Below are 23,186 nucleotides of genomic sequence, written 5' to 3' on the forward strand. Positions count from 1 at the left end.
ACGAAGTCCAATCTGATAGTTCTCAGAAAATGAACTGTAACTTAGTGAATACTAATCACAAAAAAATTAGACTTGTGTCTAAAAAAACGTTGAAATGTCAGGTTTTAAATCGTGTAAGTCAAATCGAAAACAAACCTTCTGTGTTTATGTAATCTGTATGAAAAGAGAGCCATGTCAGAATTATCCGCTAATGCGGCCACGCCCACGGAGTCAGCGCTATTCAGACGCAAATTCAGTCAATACATGCATACATCGTCTCAATCGTGTATTTATTGTCTTCAAAAGTGTTTTGAATAGCCATAGTTAGCGATCTCTGGCCTCTGTTAGTTCAGTTATTTCCTGGATTGCCTATTCTTCTTTAGCATTGGCATTTGTGGACTAAAAGTGCACAGAGCGCCCTCCGGCTGCAAGTATGAATTGTAAACACAGTATCCAGCATTCACAGTGACGACAATAAATAATGAATAAATACTCCTCTGTATAGAAAATTGACATAAACATGAGAATCCATCAATATTTCTCCAAATGTGCATGCTTTTAAGCTAAAAGCCTATATGAAATGCCATAGAGGTAACATAACTGTTCAGACACTTTGTATCATAGAAATGCATTATATTTTAAAGAATATAATAGAATACCATTATTTTAAATTGTAATAATATTTCACAGTATTGTTGTTTTTTCTGTATGTTTGATTTACATTATGATGAGCTTGAGACATGATCAACAGAGGGGTTTTTTTCACAGCCTACCTGACTGAAAGGCCTCATTGATTTATGCAGGTCATTTCAGAGTCTTTTTATGCGATTCTTTTGTCTTCTCAGGTGTAGAATCACCCATTATACATGAGGATTCACGCCTCCATGCATACTGTGTTCTTGACCAAAGAGGTTTTAGAAAATTTAAATCTCTTTATTGTTTTATATGAAGGAGTAGGAATGCATAATTTTTACATAATTTTGAAGCAAAAACTCTAGTCTACAACCTCCAATACCCAGAAGTCTTGTGAACACAGATTTAATATATATTTTTTGGCTTTATTTCAGTGACTTAAGTTTTTTGTTTTTTCAATAACCACGCATAACATTATTCCTTCAAAAATACAAACATGTACATACATGTTCCTTACATATTATTGTAGCCTAGTTTGTGCTGAATTCAGTGTAATGACACTTTTTCCATTAATAGGTTTATGAACAACTGAAAAAAGCACAAATGTCAGGGCATGTCAAAACTTCTCCAGGCCCCAAATCAGCCTCAGACCCCTGAGGGTTAATGTGCTTGGACACAGAGCTCTGTGAACAGCCAGCCTCTTTTGTAATGACCTTTTGTGTCTTGCCCTCCTTGTGCAAGGTGTCAATGGTCGTCTTTTGGACAACTGTCAAGTCAGCAGTCTTCCCCATGATTGTGTAGCCCACAGAACTAGACTGAGAGACCATTTAAAGGCCTTTGCAGGTGTTTTGAGTTAATTAGCTGATTAGAGTGTGGCACCAGGTGTCTTCAATATTAAACCTTTTCACAATATTCTAATTTTCTGAGATACTGAATTTGGGATTTTCCTTAGTTGTCAGTTCTAATCATCAAACTTAAAAGAAATAAACATTTGAAATATATCAGTCTGTGTGTAATGAATGAATATAATATACAAGTTTCACTTTTTGAATGGAATTAGTGAAATAAATCAACTTTTGAAATGAAATTCTAATTATATGATCAGCACCTGTACTTAATTTGTCTTTCAGGAAACATGCAAGTATCTTCTGTTGTTCCAAAGGGCATCTTCTGTTGCCTCTTTGTTGCCTTACCTCAGATTTCATGATTTTCTAACACACACAAAAAACAAAATCAGGAAAGCATGGGTGAGACTGATATGGTGAGATGAAGGTCCAAATTGAGGATGTAAACATCTCATCTTGGACCTGCTGAAATATTCCTGAAAATATATTTCCTTTCCAAATGTCTATTTCCCCAGTCACCTGCCACAGTCAGTGCTTGTTCTACACATTGTAGAGGATTTTTTTATTGCTTATTTATTTTCCTGATTTATAAATGGATGCATTGATACTTGTTTTCTCTGTCTTGTGTATCATTTAAAACACCTTGTTCAGTGGAAAATTACTGCTAATGTTGTTGTATTTTAAGAAACGCTTCTGAAACTAACAAAGGAAGTGAGTCAAAGGTGCAAATGTGTGTCTTGACAGCTTGGACTTCAATAGGGCATCTGCTAAGTTTTAGACCCCTCTCTTTTTTTCAGTTTTTATGATCCTAATATGGTAACGTGTTATTATTGGTTTGGGGTAACAAGGAACAATAAGAGGGGTATATAAGACAGCTACTCTGGGTGAGGGTGTTCTTCTCTGTAGAACTGTGTATCTGCATTAAACAACCTTCTTGCAAGAATAAAATCAACAAATGGTTCCTGAACAGGAAATAACTTCCCCTCACTCTTGCAATGATGTCTCTTCTCTTCTCTTCTCTAATATAGTGTTTACTGGTGCAACCTGTCAATCAAATGACATCACAGCAATAGCAACCCAGGTGAAAAAAAGTAAATTTCTATAATGTACTTAAAGTGCTCTATTTTTGTGCACTAATTTAGTACTTATATGTGAGATTCTAGAAACATCATGTGCCCTGTCTCTCTTCATCATGTGATCTTTCTCTGTACACCCTAAAAGGATGCAGCCCTCACGTCATAGTTATGAGTAAATGTATAGTCCTTTTTATGTACTTCAGTTACTGAGCTGTCAGTTTCACTTCTTATATTCTTCTTATATAATGCCCCCTGGACAATAAACTGTGTGTCATGATTGAACTGCACTTTGTGTCTGCCTAGTCATTGATACCCAGGTATACATGCTTTTTTGTAATAGATTGCTCAACCTGAATAAATCTTCTCAAAATACTTGATCTCCAAATTATTTTATCTCACAGTCTGGGGGCTCGTCCGGGATAGGGGGGATTCTCCCCAAGAACTGGGAAAGAGAAAAGCGTGCCGGGGATCGGAGGACCTACAGGAAGGGGGTAAGTGTTTTTGGATATTTCTTGAAGGAAGTATGCACTTACTCCTGTAGGGTTCTGTTAAAACATCTCATAAAAATGCGAGGTAGATTTTTTTTTTATATCAATAGCTAGTGGTATACATTTTCCATTGTTGTGACAGTACGGCTGGCAACAGTAGCTTTAATTAGCTATTTACTGGGATGGTTGGAAGTGCATGATCACCTTGTACTTCGGATCATGGCAGCGTGTACTCTATTTTGTAAAAAAAAAAAAATAAAATGTTTGGGTTTTTTTCATATTTGATATTGATGAAATAATTTCAGTTGTTATTGCATGTTGATATATTGTGACATAAAAGAAGGTGTTCTAGGGGCAACCCGAATTTAGTTGGAGAGCTGAACTAATTTGGCGAGAGCCCAAAATTATCTGAAAACACTCAAACAAAAGAAGGTTATATAGAGGCAATCAGCATGAAAATTCTTGTGTGAGCCTAACATAGGACCATCACCCACGGTCACAATACGATACATGTACGGCAATTGAGTACAGAAAAATCTGTGCACGCTTACTAATACTGAAATCAATTACTAACACACTGAAGTGGAAGATGGAGGGTTCAGTTTTGTGACCACTACCATTCAAGTTTAGAAATAATCAGGGATTTTACACTGAACCATACGTCAGCAATATGAAAAAAAAGGAAGCGAAACTGAGGCATCAAGCTTGAATGCAATGGTGTTGCTAAGAGCTGGAAATGCGATATCTGTGAAACCACTAAAAATGTCTGACATGGAATCAGTATGTAAAAGCGCCTGCCTTCTCCTCAGAACCCTGGTAAATTTGTGACTGTTCTGCAAACGCATACAAAATATGCTCACCTTACAGGGTCGGATTACAGAGTAGTTCTGTTAAGAATGTTGGAAAGAGATGTCACTGAGGCATTGTTAATCGATGAATGTCCAACGTTGAAACGTGAAAATGATAAACCAACAGGCTCAGGCACAGCTGCCTCGCCCCATGTTTATTACTGGGAAGAGCCTGAAAACCATGATACCTTTTTTAAGGAATTAAGAGCTTTCTTATTCAAATGCATAGGTACAAAACAGAAACCTCAAGGGAAAGTGCATGACCAAAAAGCAGAAGTAAAACCACCCTTGACCCAGCAAAGAAACTCAGCAGTAGTCTGCAATTACTGTAGGTGAGAAGGTCATATACGCCATGATTGTAGGGCATTAAAAGGTCACCAAAAGAGGAAGCAATAGGTCAAGCCACAGCATCAGAGAAATAAACCACCAGTAGCCACGTATCCCACTCTAACCCATAGTGTACTGCAAGTGGTAACTAAATATATATTTTTTTAAATACAGATAGTATATTAAACACATTTTAGTTCATATTTCATGGTGTCTCAAAATAGCACAGTTGAGTACACTAAAATGTTCTTAAGATGATCTTAAGAAGTACTAAAGAGGATTTTTTGTATATTAAGTACAAAATTAGTACACGAAAATAGAGCACTTTAAGTACATTATTGACTTTTTTTTCACCTAAGAATGGCCGAGTTTTTCTCATCAACTTTAAGGGTCTGATGTCATGTTTTTGTTTTCACACATTGACCACAAGTTTGTTTGTCACTGGCTTTAAAAAGAAGACGAGTGCTGACTACACCTACAACAAACAAGGAACAAGATCATTTAATGTTTGATGGTTTAAGAGCAGAAATGTCTGATGGTGTTTATGATAGATGTGATCAGGACTGAGTCTGAGGGAATGAACACAGACAGAATGGAGATGACAAACACACCCCAGCGTACAGGTAATCACATTCATTACAGTACATTTTAACCTATCATAATAGTATAAGTACCCCTTAGTTCTAAAATACTTACAGTATAAATAATATATATATATATTATTTAGTGCAATTTAGTGAGAAAGTGCACTGATTAAGTTGTTTCAAGGCAAGTAAAACATGGGGAAATATGCTTTTGTTTCCTGTAGTTACAGGGTAAGTATGAAATTGTGGGCCGTAAATTAAAGTGGTGCTTGTTACACTTTTATTTCATGTGCTCATAACCTCGCAAAACTCAGATAACAGAAACAGAACATTAAACACTAACAGATCTCTAGATCTCAGCACCTTCACTTACTAAAAACCACTCTGACTTTGTTTCTTTCATACAAAACTTCTTAATGAGGTGTTGGTTTTATTAAAATTTATAAATGTCACCGTTATGGAGGTAAGCGCTTGCTTTAGTTGGGCTCCTGACCCTTGACGATTTTTCTCCAATTGTTATAACTGAATAATGTATTCCTTTCATGTTGTTGTAGTCCTATGATAGTACATAAAAACTTGCTCTGGTTTGATATTTTGAAAGTTTTTATCATTGTGCAGAAATTATTCAGACAAGAATGTCCTTAAGTAATAGTCCCTTAAACATTCCCAGAATGTCCTGAATGTTCCCAGAAGGTCAACCAAATAACGTCCCCCAACCCTTAAAAGAACTCCACATTGTGACCGTCTCTGAACGTACCGGGAACGTTACTAGACCACGTCCTTAACACCAGTGGGGATGTTTTGGGAATGTAAAATTTCTAGTGGGGAAACCTGTCACCTGGTAACGTTCTCAGTACATTCAGAGATGGTCAGTTCTTTTAGGGTTTGGGGCATGTTATTTGGTGGACCTTCAGGGAACATTCGGGATGTTCTGGGAATGTTTAGGGGATTATTACTATAGGACATTCTGTTAACTTCCCAAATGTCCTCTTTGTAATATTCTCACGCAACTATAAAATAACCAAAATAGAACGTCCCCCTATACTCATATCGGGAACATTATTAAATGATCAACAGAGGACCGTGTGGGAACGTTCTGTTAATCTCCCAAATATCCTCTTTGTAACGTTCTTTTTTGACCATAAAATAACCAAAATGGAACGTTCCCCTAAAGTCATAAAAGGAACCTTGAAATGCAGCACTTTCATTACCAAAAGAGGACGTTTTAAGAACGTCCCTAATGTTCTGTAGGGGTTCAGAATTTTTGTCACCTTTAGAGAACTTATACGGAACATTGCGCAAGGTCTCGAACATCACCTTCTACGTGGGTACGCACTCATTGAAAGCATCATTCTGTGCAAGCCTCAATATGTCAATAAAGTTGAAAATCTTTACCCTAGCCTCCTTGAGCATTGCTCCTCACATGATTTGAGACTTTATACTGACCTCAGATCATTTACGTTCTCAGTGACGTGATTGACTTGCACTTAAAAGAAGCATCGCAGGCGATAGAAACAAACATTCAACAGAAGAACAGATTTCAAGCACAATTAAGTTACATTTTCTCATCATCAATTTTGATTTCACTGGACTAAGTGACTTTTCTCTCATGTATAATTTTGTTGTGCTAATTGAACCAGGCTGCTACATCTAACCACACTACCACAATAGTGCTTTCTAGCAAGAGCTTTTAGTTATGCAAAGTCATTGGTTTTAACAGACAGGATGTCACATGCTCTTGTACTGTGATATACTTTGCCACTTATTGGCCTCAACTTCTAAAAGTAGAGCAGCAGAGGACTACAGAGTAGAAACACATATAGCTTTCATCATGAGAACAAAAATGTCTCAGCCTGTCAGTGTTCTTGCTTGTGACGTCACAGACTACTTTGTAACCAATCACAACAACTTGCCGGCAGGCTTTAGCATATCATTAACTATGACTGCTCTGAAGCAGGGAAGTCTTGAGAGAAGCCAGGTTATCCCGGTAAATTTTCTGTTGATATGAAAAATTGTGTAGATTTATCAATATAGCGAGTCTATTACGATGTTATGATGAACTATAAGCCTTTCTCCACTGACATTCTGAGTTGTTGAAAGCGTTTGTAAGGATACTGCTTGTTAGAAGGCAGCTGTCTGACTCTGAGATGAAGAACGGTAATGGTGTGTGTAACATTAACAACACATTATTAGCTGTTTGATAACGTAGTCAAGCAAAAGGCTAATCATATTAATTCATATTAATTAATGACAGAACCGTCGCAAGGGCTGTGCCAAGTGTGCCAAAGTAAAGTGACAGCTGACTGGAAGTAAAGCCAATAGAGTTCATGTTTTTGTCCTTCTAAATATTTTAATACTATAAAACATAGCTAAAACAATATTGCTCTGAGCGTGTGACCGCGATTCATATTCAGTCAGTGTGGAATCACACGTCAAGTTCTGAGAGAGCAATTCAGTCCATTATAAATTCTTATTTTGGCCGCCTCTGAAATGGATCAAACCATAGATATCAGCCTGATAACTTCAAGTACATGCACTGGAAATCCGCGCTCATTCAAGGATGTGCATTTATTTCATGTATCCACAACACAAACAACAAATTGCTCATCACTGCAGCAACAGTAGGCTACTCGCCTTATTCACCTGGCGGCCATTTTGAAAACTCGAACGCCGTTAAGGGGTACACAAACCCGGAAGGTGGACTCCAATACGGTACTATCAATCAGTAGTAGCAATGGAAACAACTTTGTGGACAATGAATCTTACCATTTTTACGCATGATTTGACAGTTTATTTTAATAAATATTAAAAACATAAAAGGTGTGCATCATAGCTGGCATGTAGATGAACACTTTACAGTTGGTTTTATGGCTGTTAATTATTCCCTTAAAATGTTATTGAAGTTAGAATCGTGCATACCAATGTCTGATGTAACTAAGAGACAGTCCCTAAATTTGCAAATATCAAACGTCCAACGTCAAATCAACTTTATGCCAGTGACCAGAATCCCTTCTGATATTTTTTACCCACTCTCAACGTAGTCCCTTATCATCTGGAGTACGGTGAAAGGTTTGTCCTCTGTTGGATTTTTTCCTGTGTGATGAAGTGCACTGGGGAACACAGCAGTGCGGCCGCTAAGAGAAATCGCAACGCGAGAATTCCCGGAAGTGGTAGGTGTACCCCTCAAGCTCCTTAGAACATTCGAGGTGAATAAGGCGAATACTCTCCGAGCTGGCACGAGTGAGTGGAGGCGGGGCTAATTTGCATATTCATTGATCCGTGTATATTAAATCAGGCAAGGTTGTAGAGTTACATTCAAGCTATTTTAAGGCATTTTTTTCACTTGATTTTTTTTTTTTTTTTTTATATGTCATTTTGGTGATAAAATATGAGTTTTAAGGGATAAAATAATTGACTACAGGGGGACTTTAACATTTTAATCCTCCTATTTGTATCCATTTTAACCTGGAAGAGGTACAGAATCATTGGTACATTAATTTTGGAAATATATTAAAACCGTTTGCAGCTTTCTTATCCCTAATGTTAAAATTATTCCATACTAGTTTTGGTTTTGAATATTGAATTAAATTCTAATCACTCTAAATAACCAGCTAATTTTCATGAATTCATAAAAAATACGGGCAAACTTTATTTTAGGCTAGGCTTATTGTCTAGATTGAATATTAAATTATTTTTTTCCAATACATGTAATATTTTAAACTTTTTTTTTTTTTTTTACTTTGCATTTGTGCAGTAAAATTAACATTTTCATTTTTTATGAATCATTACTTGAGTAAAAATATATGGTGGCACATTGCAGCAACATACATAATATTTTTTCCATTCAATTTTGATGTAATCTTTTCTCGTAAAAACGAGATATGTTGTTAAAGCCGCATCTTTTTCTCGTTAAAACAACATCCTTTCTCGTAATAACGAGATATGCCATTAAAATGACATTTTGTACATGATGTGTACAAAATATAGTTTCTATTATTCTGATCAATAATAGAGTTTAGATTTAAATAGCCTAGATCAGTTTATCAATTAGCCTAAATAGCCTATTCAATTCACATTTATGTAGGCCATTGCGCTTTTCACAATATATATAGTTTTAAAGCAGCTTTACAGGATGTCAACATTACATTTAGGAGTAATCTGTTATCAAAGGTACTCTGTGCAAGTTATGTATCAGAAATGTAGGCTATATACACAGGCAGTTAACTAATGTAGTAAATGTAAACAATGTATTAGGCCTAAGGTAGAGACAACGAGCTAAGTTAAGTATGTTACAAAAAGATTACAATGTCTAGAAAAACATGTAGGCTTGTAAACTATACTAATAAAGCATACTATACAGAAAAATTGGTTTGTGCAGAATTTTATCTTTTAATATCACTTAGGCAACATTAATCGATGTTGAGCTTTTATAACAGTTTTTTTTATGAGGAAAACACTTAACGTGTGTAGCCTAATGAAATGGATTGCATTCATATTATGGGTTCATCTGCTTATATGGTTTATTAGTATGATCTTTATGGAGTTTGGTCTTTTAATATATCTGTCTTAGTACATTAAGCCATGTTAAGCACTTTCTATGGGAGGAAAATGCTTAACGTGAAATTAAACGTGCTGTGTTCAAATTCTGGGCTCAACTGCTTTTCTGTATATATGGTTTATTTGTATGATGTTTACTGAGTTTGATCTGTTAATGTCACTGTCTTAGTATTAAGCCACGTTAAGCATTTTAGAATTGGGTTTTTGAGTTTATTTGTATATTAGGCATGAACAATATAATATGTTTTACACTAGGCTACCTATCAAGTCAATCCCTGAATATTGAATTAAATTCTAATCACTCTAAATAGCCAGCTAATTTTCATGAATTCATAAAAAATATGGGCAAACTTTATTTTAGGCTAGGCTTATTTGTCTAGTACGGAGCCCTAATCCTGACATAGAAGAAAAAAAAAATTATATCGTGGCCACGAATTAGGAATTCGTTCCCACGATTTATCAATACGTGCGCACGTTTTATTAACTCGTTCCCTCGATTTAGCTAAATCGTCCCCACGTTTTATTAATTCGTTCCCTCGATTTAGTTAAATCGTTCCCTCGTTTTATTAATTCGTTCCCTCGATTTAGTTAAATCGTTCCCTCGTTTTATTAATTCGTTCCCTCGATTTAGCTAAATCGTTCCCACGTTTTATTAATTCGTTCCCTCGATTTAGCTAAATCGCTCCCACGTTTTATTAATTCGTTCCCTCGATTTAGTTAAATCGTTCCCACGTTTTATTAATTCGTTCCCACGTTTTATTAATTCGTTCCCTCGATTTAGCTAAAACATGCCCACGTTGTACTATCTCCTATTTCCTTTTGTGTACAAGTTCTCCGTTACAGCACAGTATTAACGGCTCCCTAGTTATGGACAGAGAATTTTTAATTGAGTTTTATTTTGAGTTGGGAATGAGTTATAAAGACATTCTCCGAAGCCTAGCATTGCATGGAATGTTTTTATCTGAGAGGCATCTGCATCGCATATTGAGGCCATATGGGGCTTTACCGGCGTCGATATGATGACTTGGAGACTGGTATTGACTTTATTGTTAATCAGCTGCAAGGCCCAGGAAGAGATCATGGGTATCGGTGGATGTATACAAAGTGTTTGCAGCAAGGAATTAGAATCAGAAAAGAAGATGTAAGGATTGTTCTTTCTTTGCTCGACCCCGTTAACTCCCAGGCTCGCCATAGCCGACGGCTGAGAAGGCGGCAATATTTTGCTCAAGGACCGAACTTTGTATGGCACATAGACTCATACGACAAAATTAAGCCCTATGGAATATGTATTAATGGCTGCATCGATGGATTTTCACGAAAGATTATGTGGCTAAAGGCTGCTTCAACCAACAGCGACCCACGAGTTATTGGGGGATACTTTGTTGAAACACTGGAGCGCTTAGGAGGGTGCCCCAGGCTCGTGCGAACTGACATGGGCACGGAGAATGTGGTGGTGAGAGATATTCAGCGGTATTTACGGAGGAACGATGATGACGAGAGAGCAGCAGAACGCAGTTACATTACAGGGACAAGTACCGCAAACCAGCGAATTGAAAGCTGGTGGGGAGTGATGAGGAAAGAGGGAATTGAATACTGGATCACAATGTTCGGAGAACTCAAAGATGAAGGACTTTTCACGGGTGATGTTTTGGACAGAGCTTTATCACAGTTCTCGTTCATGTCAATCATTCAGGTATGCTGAATATGCTTTGTGTTTGTACACAAATAAAAAACTCAAATTTTTGAGGCGCCGTATACGGTTTAAATCAAACTTCGGTCATATACAAACACGTTCATACACGTACAATAATTATTCACATATACAGGTATACTTTGGATGTTCAAGCAAATACATATGAAATACGGTAACACTTTAGAATACTGATCATTCATTAATGAATAACTACACAGGAACAAATGAGTAATGCATTATTAACACTTTAGTAACTACTATTAACTAACAATAAACTCTGATGAATGAATTAGTAAGTAATAGTGCTCAGTTGAAGGTAGTAGTTCACTATTAACTAATCAGTAACTACTGCTTTTTTCATTCCTCCCAGAGAGCTACTAAGAACTACTATATACAGGTTCATAATTAACATGAATGATGCATAATGTATAATTAATTCTAAAGTGAAGGTCTTGGTAACACATTAGTAATGACTGAAGTATTACCAAATACTTAAGAAGAAATTGCTAATTATTTGGATCAGTATTCTAAAGTGAGAAACATGATAACTCTCTAGTAACTACTGAAGTCACTGTAAACTTTTGATGTTTTTGTAAAGTATTGGATAGTAATAACTCAAGAGTTACTATATAACTCTAAAGTAACTACTTCTTATTTGGATCAGTATTCTAAAGTGAAGATCATAGTAACCCACTAGTAATTAGTTAAGTGTTACCAAATATATCAGAAGGAATTACTGTACAAAAAATACAAAAACATCAAAACTTTACAAATACTTCAGTAGTTACTAGAGAGTTATCATGTTTCTCACTTTAGAATACTGATCCAAATAATTAGTAATTCCTTCTTAAGTATTTGGTAATACTTCAGTCATTATTAATGGGTTACCAAGACCTTTACTTTAGAATTAATTATACAATATCCATCATTCATGTTAATTATGAACCTGTATATAGTAGTTCTTAGTAGTTCTCTGGGAGGAATGAAAAATCAGTAGTTACTGATTAGTTAATAGTGATCTACCACCTTCAACTGAGCACTATTACTTACTAATTCATTCATCAGAGTTTATTGTTAGTTAATAGTAGTTACTAGAGTGTTAATAATGCATTATTCATTTGTTCCTGTGTAGTTATTCATTAATGAAGGATCAGTATTCTAAAGTGTTACCTGAAATACATGTGCACACTAATGTGAAATCCATACCAATACAGTAACGCGTGCAAATACACCAATAAACGATTGCACATACATACAAATTTCTAATAAAGAAACAAAGTTTGTTTGCTTGTGTACTCACATGTGGATCGTTCATAGGTGTGTTTGCGCGCAGAGTCAGTATGAGCATTTATAGGTGTATTTGCACGCATTACTGTATTTCACATTAATGTGCACATGTATTTCATATGTATTTGCTCGAACATCCAAAGTATACCTGTATATGTGAATAATGTAGGCCTACGTGCATGCAGGTGTTTTATATATGTGACCCTGGATCACAAAACCAGTCTTAATCTTTCCATTGATGTATGGTTTGTTAGGATCGGACCATATTTGGCTGAGATACAACTATTTGAAAATCTGGATTCTGAGGGTGCAAAAAAAATCTAAATATTGAGAAAATCACCTTTAAAGTTGTTAAAATGAAGTTGTTAGCAATGCATATTACTAATCAAAAATTTGTTTTTATATACTTATGGTAGGAAATTTAAAAATTATCTTCATGGAACATGATCTTTACTTAATATCCTAATGATTTTTGGCATAAAAGAAAAATGGATAATTCTGACCCATACAATGTATTTTTGGCTATTGCTACAAATAAACCCCAGCGACTTAAGACTGATTTTGTGGTCCAGGGTCACATATGTATTGATGACCGAAGTTTGTTTTAAACCCTATAGCCTCATTCGAATGCTCCTTCGAACCAATACTTATTCTTCACCCTGCTAAGCAAACTTCAGCACTGGGCAGGTTCCTAGCAGGGGTGGCATAAGTACTGAAAAATAAAGAAGTATCTATTGTTGTTTTAAAAAATGTAGTGTGAATAGAGTCCCCAAAACCAAACATATAGGCCTACTAATTAGCCCAATAAGAGAAAGAACAGGTTAGTAAGTGCAAGTGTTGTTACAGCATTTAAAATGTAAAAATACACTTTTTTACAACTCATGTAGTTACTGAAAACATTTGCTTGACTAAAATGTTACACTTTTGGTCATTTATAATTCAGCTCATCTCTAGTAGTAGCCTAACCTAGTATTTTTTATTTACTAAATGTACAAGATATGTACAATATTCAGACATAATTTGTGTTAATTATATGTTTTTTTATTATTATTATTTTTTTATAGGAGGAGTTAAATGAGATACAGGACGTTTGGAATGCTCACCGCATAAGGCCGTCTAAAAACACCAATGTACCCTGCGGTATACCTGACGTCATGTTTATGGCACCTCACCTGTGGGGTGTGGGGGATCTTATTGTTCCACTGACAGAAGACTTGACTACTTGCAAAGAAAACTGCAAGTTCTTAAGTACTGTTCCATGTGATGAGGACGTGTTTGATTTGTGCACCATCCTAATGGAGGAATCAGGCTTGCGGTTTCCCTCTACACGAACACAAGCACTTGAACTATATTTACATCTTAGAGATGCTGTGCGTCTACATATATTTGGACAGGAAAATTAAATTACCTACAGTTACACATTGCCTGAATTTTCTCTTGGGTAATGATTAAAGGACTGTATAATACAGTGCATTAAGTTAATTATAATGTTTATTTCTATCGTTTCTAGCCTGCAGTCAGAGTTGTTTTGTTTAATATTCTTTAATTAAATAATTTAATTATACTTTCTATATGAACAAATTTGTTTTACATTGTTTTAAATTTGTTTTTGAACAAATTTGCTTACATTTTTATTTTGTTATTAAAAAGATATTGTTTGTCAACATAAATGCACAAATGACTAGGCTGGTAAGAGGTCCAATGGTGCAGTGTCAATCAGGTCATTGCATTTATTTGCTTACAGTTCGTTGTAATACATTTGTTTTTTTGTTTGTTTTAAATACTTTAGGTTTTGTTTTGATTTATTCTGTTAAATCAAGATCATGTGTCTTTGTTTTAAGTGTCACCACAAATAAAATGTACTAAAGAACAAAGATGAGAACAACTTTATTTTAAGAACAATTTAGTGTGTTATGAAATATTTGATAAACCAAAATAATTATAAAACTCTGAAAATGTAATACAACATTTCTAAATAAAAATGCACTTTACATTTATAAACATAGAAATGTACAGAAAAGTGCAATTTCCAATATGAGCTTCATTAAGAAATTAAAACTGAAACTAAATAACATAAATAAAGTAACAGTATTTTTTTTTTTTTTGGTTACAGTACAGACTGAACAGAATTCACCCTAAACTGGTGTGTGACCTTATGAAGGAGAGTGAACATTTACAATAACTGTATTGAATAGTGCTCTATACAATTTACAATTGCACAATTATAAATTTAAATGAATAAATGTGCTGACCAAATTAATGTTTGAACTGGTACTTTTAAACAGTAACAACCCTGGCAAAATTTACCTAGTACGTTTGTAGTACCTACAAATTTCTTCTTGATTTCTTTACGTGTTTACCATTGGGTCACCATGCACTTTGTTTATGGGTTTAAATAATATCCATGACCCACATGGAGCTTGTGAGGATTTTATTGAATTCACTGCGGAGATCTGGATAACTGTGATAGCCTACTGGCAGCTTTAAAATGCATGCACATGTGTGTGACTGTGGTCTACGAAGAAAGTCACTGGTTTCAGTGAACTCAATTGTAATATACTTCTCCATTATATCTGATCCAGTACAGAACCGGAGGAAAAGCTGAAGGGTGTTCAGATCAATTTCACCAATGTACTTTTTCAGGTAGTGTGCAACTGCTGTCTGGGGAGCTGTCATGTTCTCTGGAAAGTGTAACAGCTCCTTTACTTTTTTTGCTGTTGGTTTCTTCTGTGTAATTGCTTGGTGCAGATTATCTGGTGCTAGCATACTTGCTACATGCACCATAATGGGACGCCAGCACTCAATCACATACATTGGGGCCTGTATGATGGCCTTGTGCCCTAATTGTGCTATCAGAGGGACCAGATTGTCCTTGGTAGGGACGTGTTTACACTCGTGTGCATCAAGAACATCAAAAAGTTCTTCAGAGTCAACAGCATCAAAATCTTTTAAAGCATTTGTCAGGACAGCTCTTTCTTGTACAGACACATACAATAAAAAGGAATCCTTTAAGCTACTGGTTGTAGTGCCATAAAGTACATCTTCCAGGAAAGGTGTTGCCAGTTTCACTGGTAAATAGTTAGCTTGCTTCCATCCCACAACAAACACTCTAGCTACTGCTTGCCATTCCTCACACTGATAATCATGTCTAATAAAAGGCACTTTCACATCCACCCCCAGAGTGCAGCTGTCATAAAAATCACTCCAAAATTCAGTCAGGCAGTCTCGAAATACACCAGTTCCTTCCCCTTCTTCAAGTTCTCCATTTGGTAGACGCATCTTAATGTGAACTTCACAACTTAAGACATCTGGATTCTTAAAAGCACTGATTAGATCCTCAAGACAGTGCCCTCTCCTCACAATCAGTGTGGCGGCAGCACGTTGTGGTTCATGGCCTATTTGAGCTGGAAGTAAAATGTCATTGTGCCCCAAAACGGTTTCTGTTGTAGAGGCAGACTGTATTTGATTCATAACTGAAGAATTCAGAATATATTCCCTTGATGATAATAGGGTTTCAGAATTTGGATCATCATGCGGTGGATTCTCGGTGACACCTTCACTTTCAGGAGCAAGAATTGCATCTTCAATTACTTGATGTTGATAACCATCCCATGGCAATGTGTCATCCATTTGTAGAACTTCTGTTTGGGAAGCACCAACAGTAATTTCATAGTCAGTTACTGACTCTGAATCCCTGAATCCTTGCATTTCACATTCAGTGAGATCTACAACTGCAGTAACATCATCATCTTCGGAGAACTGCTCTTGTGATTTCATTTTGGTACACAGGTACAGTCTCAGCATTTTCACTTTGCCTTCATCATACAACTGCTCTACTGTTTTGGACATTTCAACATGCATCTGAGAGCACTCAATATCAGTTGTATAGAGCGAAAGCATTTGTTGTTTCTTTGAGTAACCATTTGGAAAAAACAGACTTTCAGCTTCATTTTTCAGATCTTTCACTGTTTTGTTTTTGTCAACACAGAGATGTCTTGTTCCTCCACCATTTTTTGTCTTCACTTGTTTGTACCGCTGCTCTTTCTCATCAAAATCCATCCACCCTAGCTCAATGCGTCGCTGTTTCTTTTTAGCGCTTGAGTTTCCTACCCATGAAGAACTCTTCTTTGCAGGAATACTGTCATCACCAGAAGACAGTCTATGTCGCAGTCTTGAAAGTATGGAATTTTTCCTGGACTCTGCCTGATGTGATGTACTGGCTTGTCTGCAAAAGGCCACAGTAGAAATTCTATCTCCAGCTCTTGGGATGTACTTTGCCAGGTCACTGTCTGTCATCATAAGGATCACAGTTTCATCAATCTAAAGAAAAACATATACATATGTACATATTACGTTTAAAACAAAATGATAATTTACTATACAATTATTATGTGAACGTGGTCACTGTATAACCATTTCTTTCTGTAAGTACACTGCTTTGCTATAAACGGTTCATGTAATCTACTTAAACACTGATCACTGTAAAATCCATGAATCAGAATTAGTGACATGTAGATCATATTTATCTTTAAAATAGTAAACTATACTCTCAATTTGCATTTAAAATGGCAAAGTAAGACTTAATGTTAACATATAAAATGGCAAAGTAAGACTTTATTTTTACAAATTAAAAGATGAAGGAATGAAAATGTGGCAGATTTACTAGAGTTAAAATTGAAGAACAGTGGTTTTACTACAATTAAAATTGAAGTACCATGGTTTTACTACAGTTAAAACGTAAAAAAAAAACAAAAACAAAAAAACATGGTTCCTGTAGAAAAATCATGATTACCACAAAATAACCATGGTTATGAAAACCATATTTTTATAAAAGTAAAAAATGATGGTTACTGTAGTTAAACCATGGTTTTGCCAATCATTATACCTAAAACTATGGTTACTACACTTGTAGTTGATATGACAATGTTTTTTGCATGAATAAAATGCATATGATATGACAGTTTCGTATGTACGAACATTTACCATGTTTTTTTAACAAAGGTAAAGATAACTTGTACCCAAACCCAAATACATAATACATACAGGTTATTACCTGTACCCTAACCAAAACTCTAAACCTAAAGTTATTGTTTTATTTAAATCGAGGGAACGAATTAATAAAACGTGGGAACGATTTAGCTAAATCGAGGGAACGAATTAATAAAACGTGGGAACGATTTAGCTAAATCGAGGGAACGAATTAATAAAACGAGGGAACGATTTAACTAAATCGAGGGAACGAATTAATAAAACGAGGGAACGATTTAACTAAATCGAGGGAACGAATTAATAAAACGTGGGGACGATTTAGCTAAATCGAGGGAACGAGTTAATAAAACGTGCGCACGTATTGATAAATCGTGGGAACGAATTCCTAATTCGTGGCCACGATATAATTTTTTTTTTCTTCTATGTCAGGATTAGGGCTCCGTAGTCTAGATTGGCGATATGTGGGTACAATTTTTTCCAATACATGTAATATTTTAAACTTTTTTTTTTTTTTTTTACTTTGCATTTGTGCAGTAAAATTAACATGAATTAATATTATAACAAATTTGATCAATTAGGATATTGAGACTACCGCTTGTTATTCCAAAACACGTTTTTGTGCATGTGAAGTATGCTGTTTTACGTGGATACTGGGACACGAGTAAGGCACAATGCATTATTAACATAATAAATAATAGTTTAGCGTCCAAGTGCGAAAATAGAAATATTTGGATTTGTGCCAAATGAGAGAGAAGCCCAAGTTTCAGTTTCAGCTTCGCTTTAAAATAAATATTGTTTGTAGCTAATGAATGCCACTATAATTTATTTTATAGGCTACTTATATTTTTCATTCTTGTTTTGTATCAAACGGTTACATTTTAAGGATTTGTTGTTGAAATAGCCTAAAATAGACCTACAGGTTTATAGCCTAATTTTTTGTAAAATTTTCGTTTTTACCTGTATTTTAGCTACATTATTTCTTAATGTATAATAAATTTTCTTTTTTCTCCTCTCAAAAAGTCTGACCCGATGCATGTGACAACATGTGTGACGTATTTTCCAGAAAATAAGGAATGCTAAATTATAAAATTGTGCTTTATTATTAGAAACGTCTCGGTTACGTATGTAACCCTCTTTCCCTGAAGGAGGGAACGGAGACGTACGTCAGTAGTGACCAACGAATTGGGATATCGCTAGAGAGCCCTATCAGCTTCGAGTGAACTAAAACAAGCCAACAAGCTCCGACAGGTGTATATAAATAGGAAGCAGATGCAATCGCACTCTGTTTTTCGCTGAGGAGACAACTGGTGTCCGCACAACAGCAAGGGTACAGAAACTGTGGCGACGGGACGTACGTCTCCGTTCCCTCCTTCAGGGAACGAGGGTTACATACGTAACCGAGACGTTCCCTTTCAGTCGGTCACGTTCGACGTACGTCAGTAGTGACCGACGAATTGGGATCCCAAATAAAGCGCCACAGTTACGAAACCCCTTCCAGTGCCCAGTGCAAGCTCTAGCCACCCGTCGCACCAATTGGGACGGTGAAGGGGGCGAGCTTACGCCGAGAGAGTCTACTGCTGTTCCGACATACCCACTAAGTAAACTAGACTACACTGGGGAAGCGAACCCGTAGGGGACGCTGCGGAGGCCACTACCTACCCAATGGGGGAGGAGTTTACGTGGAGAATACACATATGGACTGGCCCGGGGGGCAGTACGCATATGGAGTACCTGGGATGGCTCCACCTGGGTAGGGGGAGACTCATCTGACAGGTGACAGCAGAGCTGGCTCTGCTAAGGGAAAGACACAGACTCGCCGTAGGGAGTTTTAAACCGTGGACAATTACACATATGGGACCGCTCACGTAGAGGAGTCACGACATATGGAACCCAGCCAACAGACAACGTCAGGGACGGATGTTGGCCTGGCATCAGACACTGTCCGAGCTGAAGGGGGAGGCGGAGGAACTCGACAGGGTTCGCCAAGTGGGGAACACGACTGGAGTCAATAGATGCACGTATCCGGCCCAGGGGGCGGGAATGGCATTGCAAGCCGACACTTAGAGCGTGTGTGAAAGTCTCATTAATGACAATGATTTATAATATGGATGCATAAGAGCGCTTTCTTCCAGATCGCGGGACTTTTATTTTGACGGAACGCAGCGCATCTGGTGGAGTGCTTCACAGTGCTGCACGCACGCAATTCAATCTTGCATCAGCCGTCATCTGTCTCCAGCGGGAACGAGCCGTAAGATTCGGTGAAAGACGAAATTATATGATCATCTTTATGTTCCTTTGAGTGTTTAAAGTTGTGTGCGTCCAGAGAGAAAGTGAGTATTGCAGATTTCATTATATTACTCAAGCTTAGTTGATTGCTGTTTCCTGAATATAGACGTTAAAAGAGTGATAATACAAAATGGACGCTAGTGTAATGTTTAGCAGTATTTGAGTTCACATGTAATAGAGTAAGCTGTCTATAATGTTATACGAACCCTGTCTGTTGTCAAATGCTACATTGTGTTGATGTTTGGGGGAAGCCAGTAGCTTATTAATGCCATTCATGTTGTTGTTATGAATGTGAGCATATTGATATTGTGAATTGTAATAAGAAGCATTGTTTGTTAGAACATATCTTTATTTTGTTTGTTGCAGACCACACACACACATGAGTATATACTGACTTCTAAGGACATAAAGCACAAGACCATACCACTCTGCACCAGTATTCATGCTCATCTCCTATGTGTGAACAGAGAACATTATTTAATGTAACGCACTACAATCTGGCTCCCCCTCTGCGTATGCCTGTACAAATAAAACTGTTGAACAGGATTCCTTCTCCGACTTTGGTGTTCTAACCGACACACCCGGACCAACTCCACCTCCTTAGTGACAACTAGCACATTACAGTCCTTAGCCCCTCAGCTACATTTGGTCCTTCGAGCCGGATTCGTAGCTGTTCCGGGAACATGCAGCAAAGCGGTGAAGCATCCTGGGTCCCATCAACTCGACCTAAGCGGCAGCGAAGACCGCCACAATATCTAGAGGACTATGAGGTTGGTCCATTGAGACAACAGACACATGTCTCGCCTCGCACAAGTTTGTTACAGCATATGCATGAGCTAGAGGGGTGGAGCTCTCACCATGAGGGAGCGGCTATGATGACGCCAGCTGAAAGTGTACGTGTCTCAAGGTCCCCTCGTCAGGTTCAGTGGGACTCAGACATTGGTGAACATGAAGAGTATTCTCCCAGCCATGATACACATTCGACTGGCCGACGTGCAGAGTGGACAGACATTTCAACACCCTATGCAGAAGAAGGAAATGAGCTGTATGAGATGCGTAGAGAGAGCACATCATTACGCCGATCCGAAGAGAACATGCAGAGCAGTTATGCACAGCATTGGGGTATTCAACGGGAAATATGTTCTCCTGTAGCCTCAGTTAAGACACTGCAGAGAGCACAACAAGAATCGTGGCCAGTACCACCCCCTCCTATGCAGGATGACTTTCTGACCCAGAGGGAGGAAGAGGAGTACGATGACTGGCTACCGCCTCCACCATGGCCCTCTGCTGAACCAGTGTCAGTGCCTTCGGAGGGTGAGGAGAGACAGATGGTTACCATCATAGATAGAATGATGAATGAACTCCAGTTAATGAGAGATAGTGCTGTGTCCAGCTCAGCAGTTAGAAGTCATCCGTCTTCAACCCCTAAGAGACCTTCAGCTAAGAAGCTTCATGATACTTATTCCCCGACTCAGCGGTTACAGTATCACTTACCTGAGACCAGCTCTCCTCCTGTCATGGACTGGGCTAAATCTAAGCCTCCACCTAAACACTTATCAGTGCCTCACATGAGTCAGCGTACTTTCTCCCGGGACCTACCATATCAGCCTTTATCAGCTACTGTGGGAGAGAAGGAATACCGAGGGCCAACACCGAAAATCCCACTCTTTATCCATAGGGACCCCATGGAATTCTCCAGGCTGAAGCTCGCTCTAACGAATCTGTTGCCAAGGGATGCCACTGAGCTCTTCAAATATCAGGTTCTCGTGGACCATCTGAGGTTGGAGGAGGCTTGCCTTATAGCCGACTCGTACATCAATTCGCCTATGCCATATTCGGACACGATGGCTGCTTTGAATGAGAAGTTTGGGCAGCCGCATCATGTTGCTTTAAAGAGAATTGCTGCTGTCATGGACTCACCAGAGATAAAACGGGGAGACACAGCAGCCTTTGAGAGGTTTGCTTTGCATGTTCAGTCGCTAGTGGGCATGTTGAAGACCCTAGGCCCTGATGGAGAAGTTGAGCTAAGATGTGGCTCACACGTTGCACGGCTGCTCACGAGACTTCCGCCAGAGTTGAGGGCGAATTTCCGCCGGCAGATGTTCCATCGACTTGGCTCTACTCATACCCTGCTTGACTTTGCAGAGTGGCTCCAATACGAGTCGTGGTGTCAGAGTTATGACATCCCATCCAACACCCGAGTTCAAGGGCCACTGAGCCACAAAGCTGAGAGACGACACGGTAGATCAGCGGCTACTGTGCTACATGGGTCAGAGAGCTCTGCAGACAGTAAGGCTGTGAAGCATGAGGGTCAGAGCCCTTCAGAGTCTAAAAGGAGAGGCAAGATGAAGCCATACTGCCCATATTGTGACAGTTCAGAACACTTTCTGAATAAGTGCACAGCCATTCAGAAGCTCACAAGGGATGAAGTTATACAGTGGATCAAGGTGAATAAGAGATGCTGGAGATGTGGGTGGTCCCACCAAGCAGCACAATGCGACCTCAAAAGACTCTGTGATCTATGCCAAGGAAAGCACTTGAAAGTCCTTCATAGTGTGAACACCCGTCCAGCAACAGAGCCGCCTAAAGAAGAGAGTTGTCTGGTAAACACCAGTAGTGAGATTCTTTACCTGGATCGGCCATCAGCTTCTACCCGTGTTCTATTAAAGGTTGTGAGAGTGCTTCTTCAGAGCAAGGATCGTACTCTTGACACCTACACTGTATTGGATGACGGATCGGAACGCACTATGCTCCTTCCAGAAGCTGTCGACCGACTTGGATTGCAAGGTAGACAAGAGGATCTTGTCCTTCGCACAATACGGCAGGATGTCCAGACGTTGAAGGGATCATCCGTGTCCTTTCGCATAGCACCCCTTGCACATCCCAGGAGAAGCTTTCAGATTACAGAGGCATTTACATCACAGCGTCTCAGCCTGGCGGACCACTCATATCCCATCTCCATGTTGAAAAGGAAATATAAGCATCTGGCAGGCCTCCCTATTGAACCATTCGAGCACGTCAAGCCACTTGTATTAATAGGGGCGGATCACCCCCATCTGCTCACTCCTGTTGAGCCAGTGAGGTTGGGCCCTCCAGGAGGACCAGCAGCTATCCGTACGATACTGGGTTGGACGCTCCAGGGGCCTACTCGCCTCATCCAGTGGACAACATGCCCACAACAGTGCCTCCTCACCAGTGTTTCACCACAGACAACAGAGTTGATGCGGAATGTTGAAAAACTCTGGCAGATGGACGTTCTGCCCTTTCAGAGTGACAAGATGGTAGTCAGATCAAAGCAGGACAAAGAGGCAATAGAGCTTCTTGAGGCAAAGACAAGGAGGGTAGAGGTCGCTGGTATTCTCAGGTATGCTACTCCGTTGCTGCGGAAACGGGATATGCCCTTGTTCCAGGCATCCAAAGAGGCTGTTCTACCGAGCTTGAGGAGTACAGAGAAGCGATTGGCAAAGGACCCTCAACGTGCTGAAGCCTATTGTGAAGCAATCCACCAGCTGGTACAATCAGGTGCTGTCAAGAAGCTGAGCCCAGATGAGATCTCGACGACCGGTGAATCGTGGTATATACCTCATCACCTAG

At 38.3% G+C, this 23,186-nt stretch overlaps 1 protein-coding gene across 1 annotated transcript; it reads left to right on the forward strand.

Moving 5' to 3' along the window:
- Positions 1 to 10,135: 10,135 nt before the first annotated feature.
- On the forward strand, positions 10,136 to 14,215 carry LOC125263260. The gene is made up of 2 exons (XM_048182257.1): positions 10,136 to 11,030; positions 13,382 to 14,215. The coding sequence occupies exons 1-2, from the start codon at positions 10,332 to 10,334 to the stop codon at positions 13,718 to 13,720; spliced, it is 1,038 nt and encodes a 345-aa protein (XP_048038214.1). The 5' UTR covers positions 10,136 to 10,331; the 3' UTR covers positions 13,721 to 14,215.
- The last annotated feature ends 8,971 nt before the right edge of the window (positions 14,216 to 23,186 follow it).

This window comes from Megalobrama amblycephala, linkage group LG2, assembly GCF_018812025.1.
Source record: "Megalobrama amblycephala isolate DHTTF-2021 linkage group LG2, ASM1881202v1, whole genome shotgun sequence".
NCBI lineage: Eukaryota > Metazoa > Chordata > Actinopteri > Cypriniformes > Xenocyprididae > Megalobrama > Megalobrama amblycephala.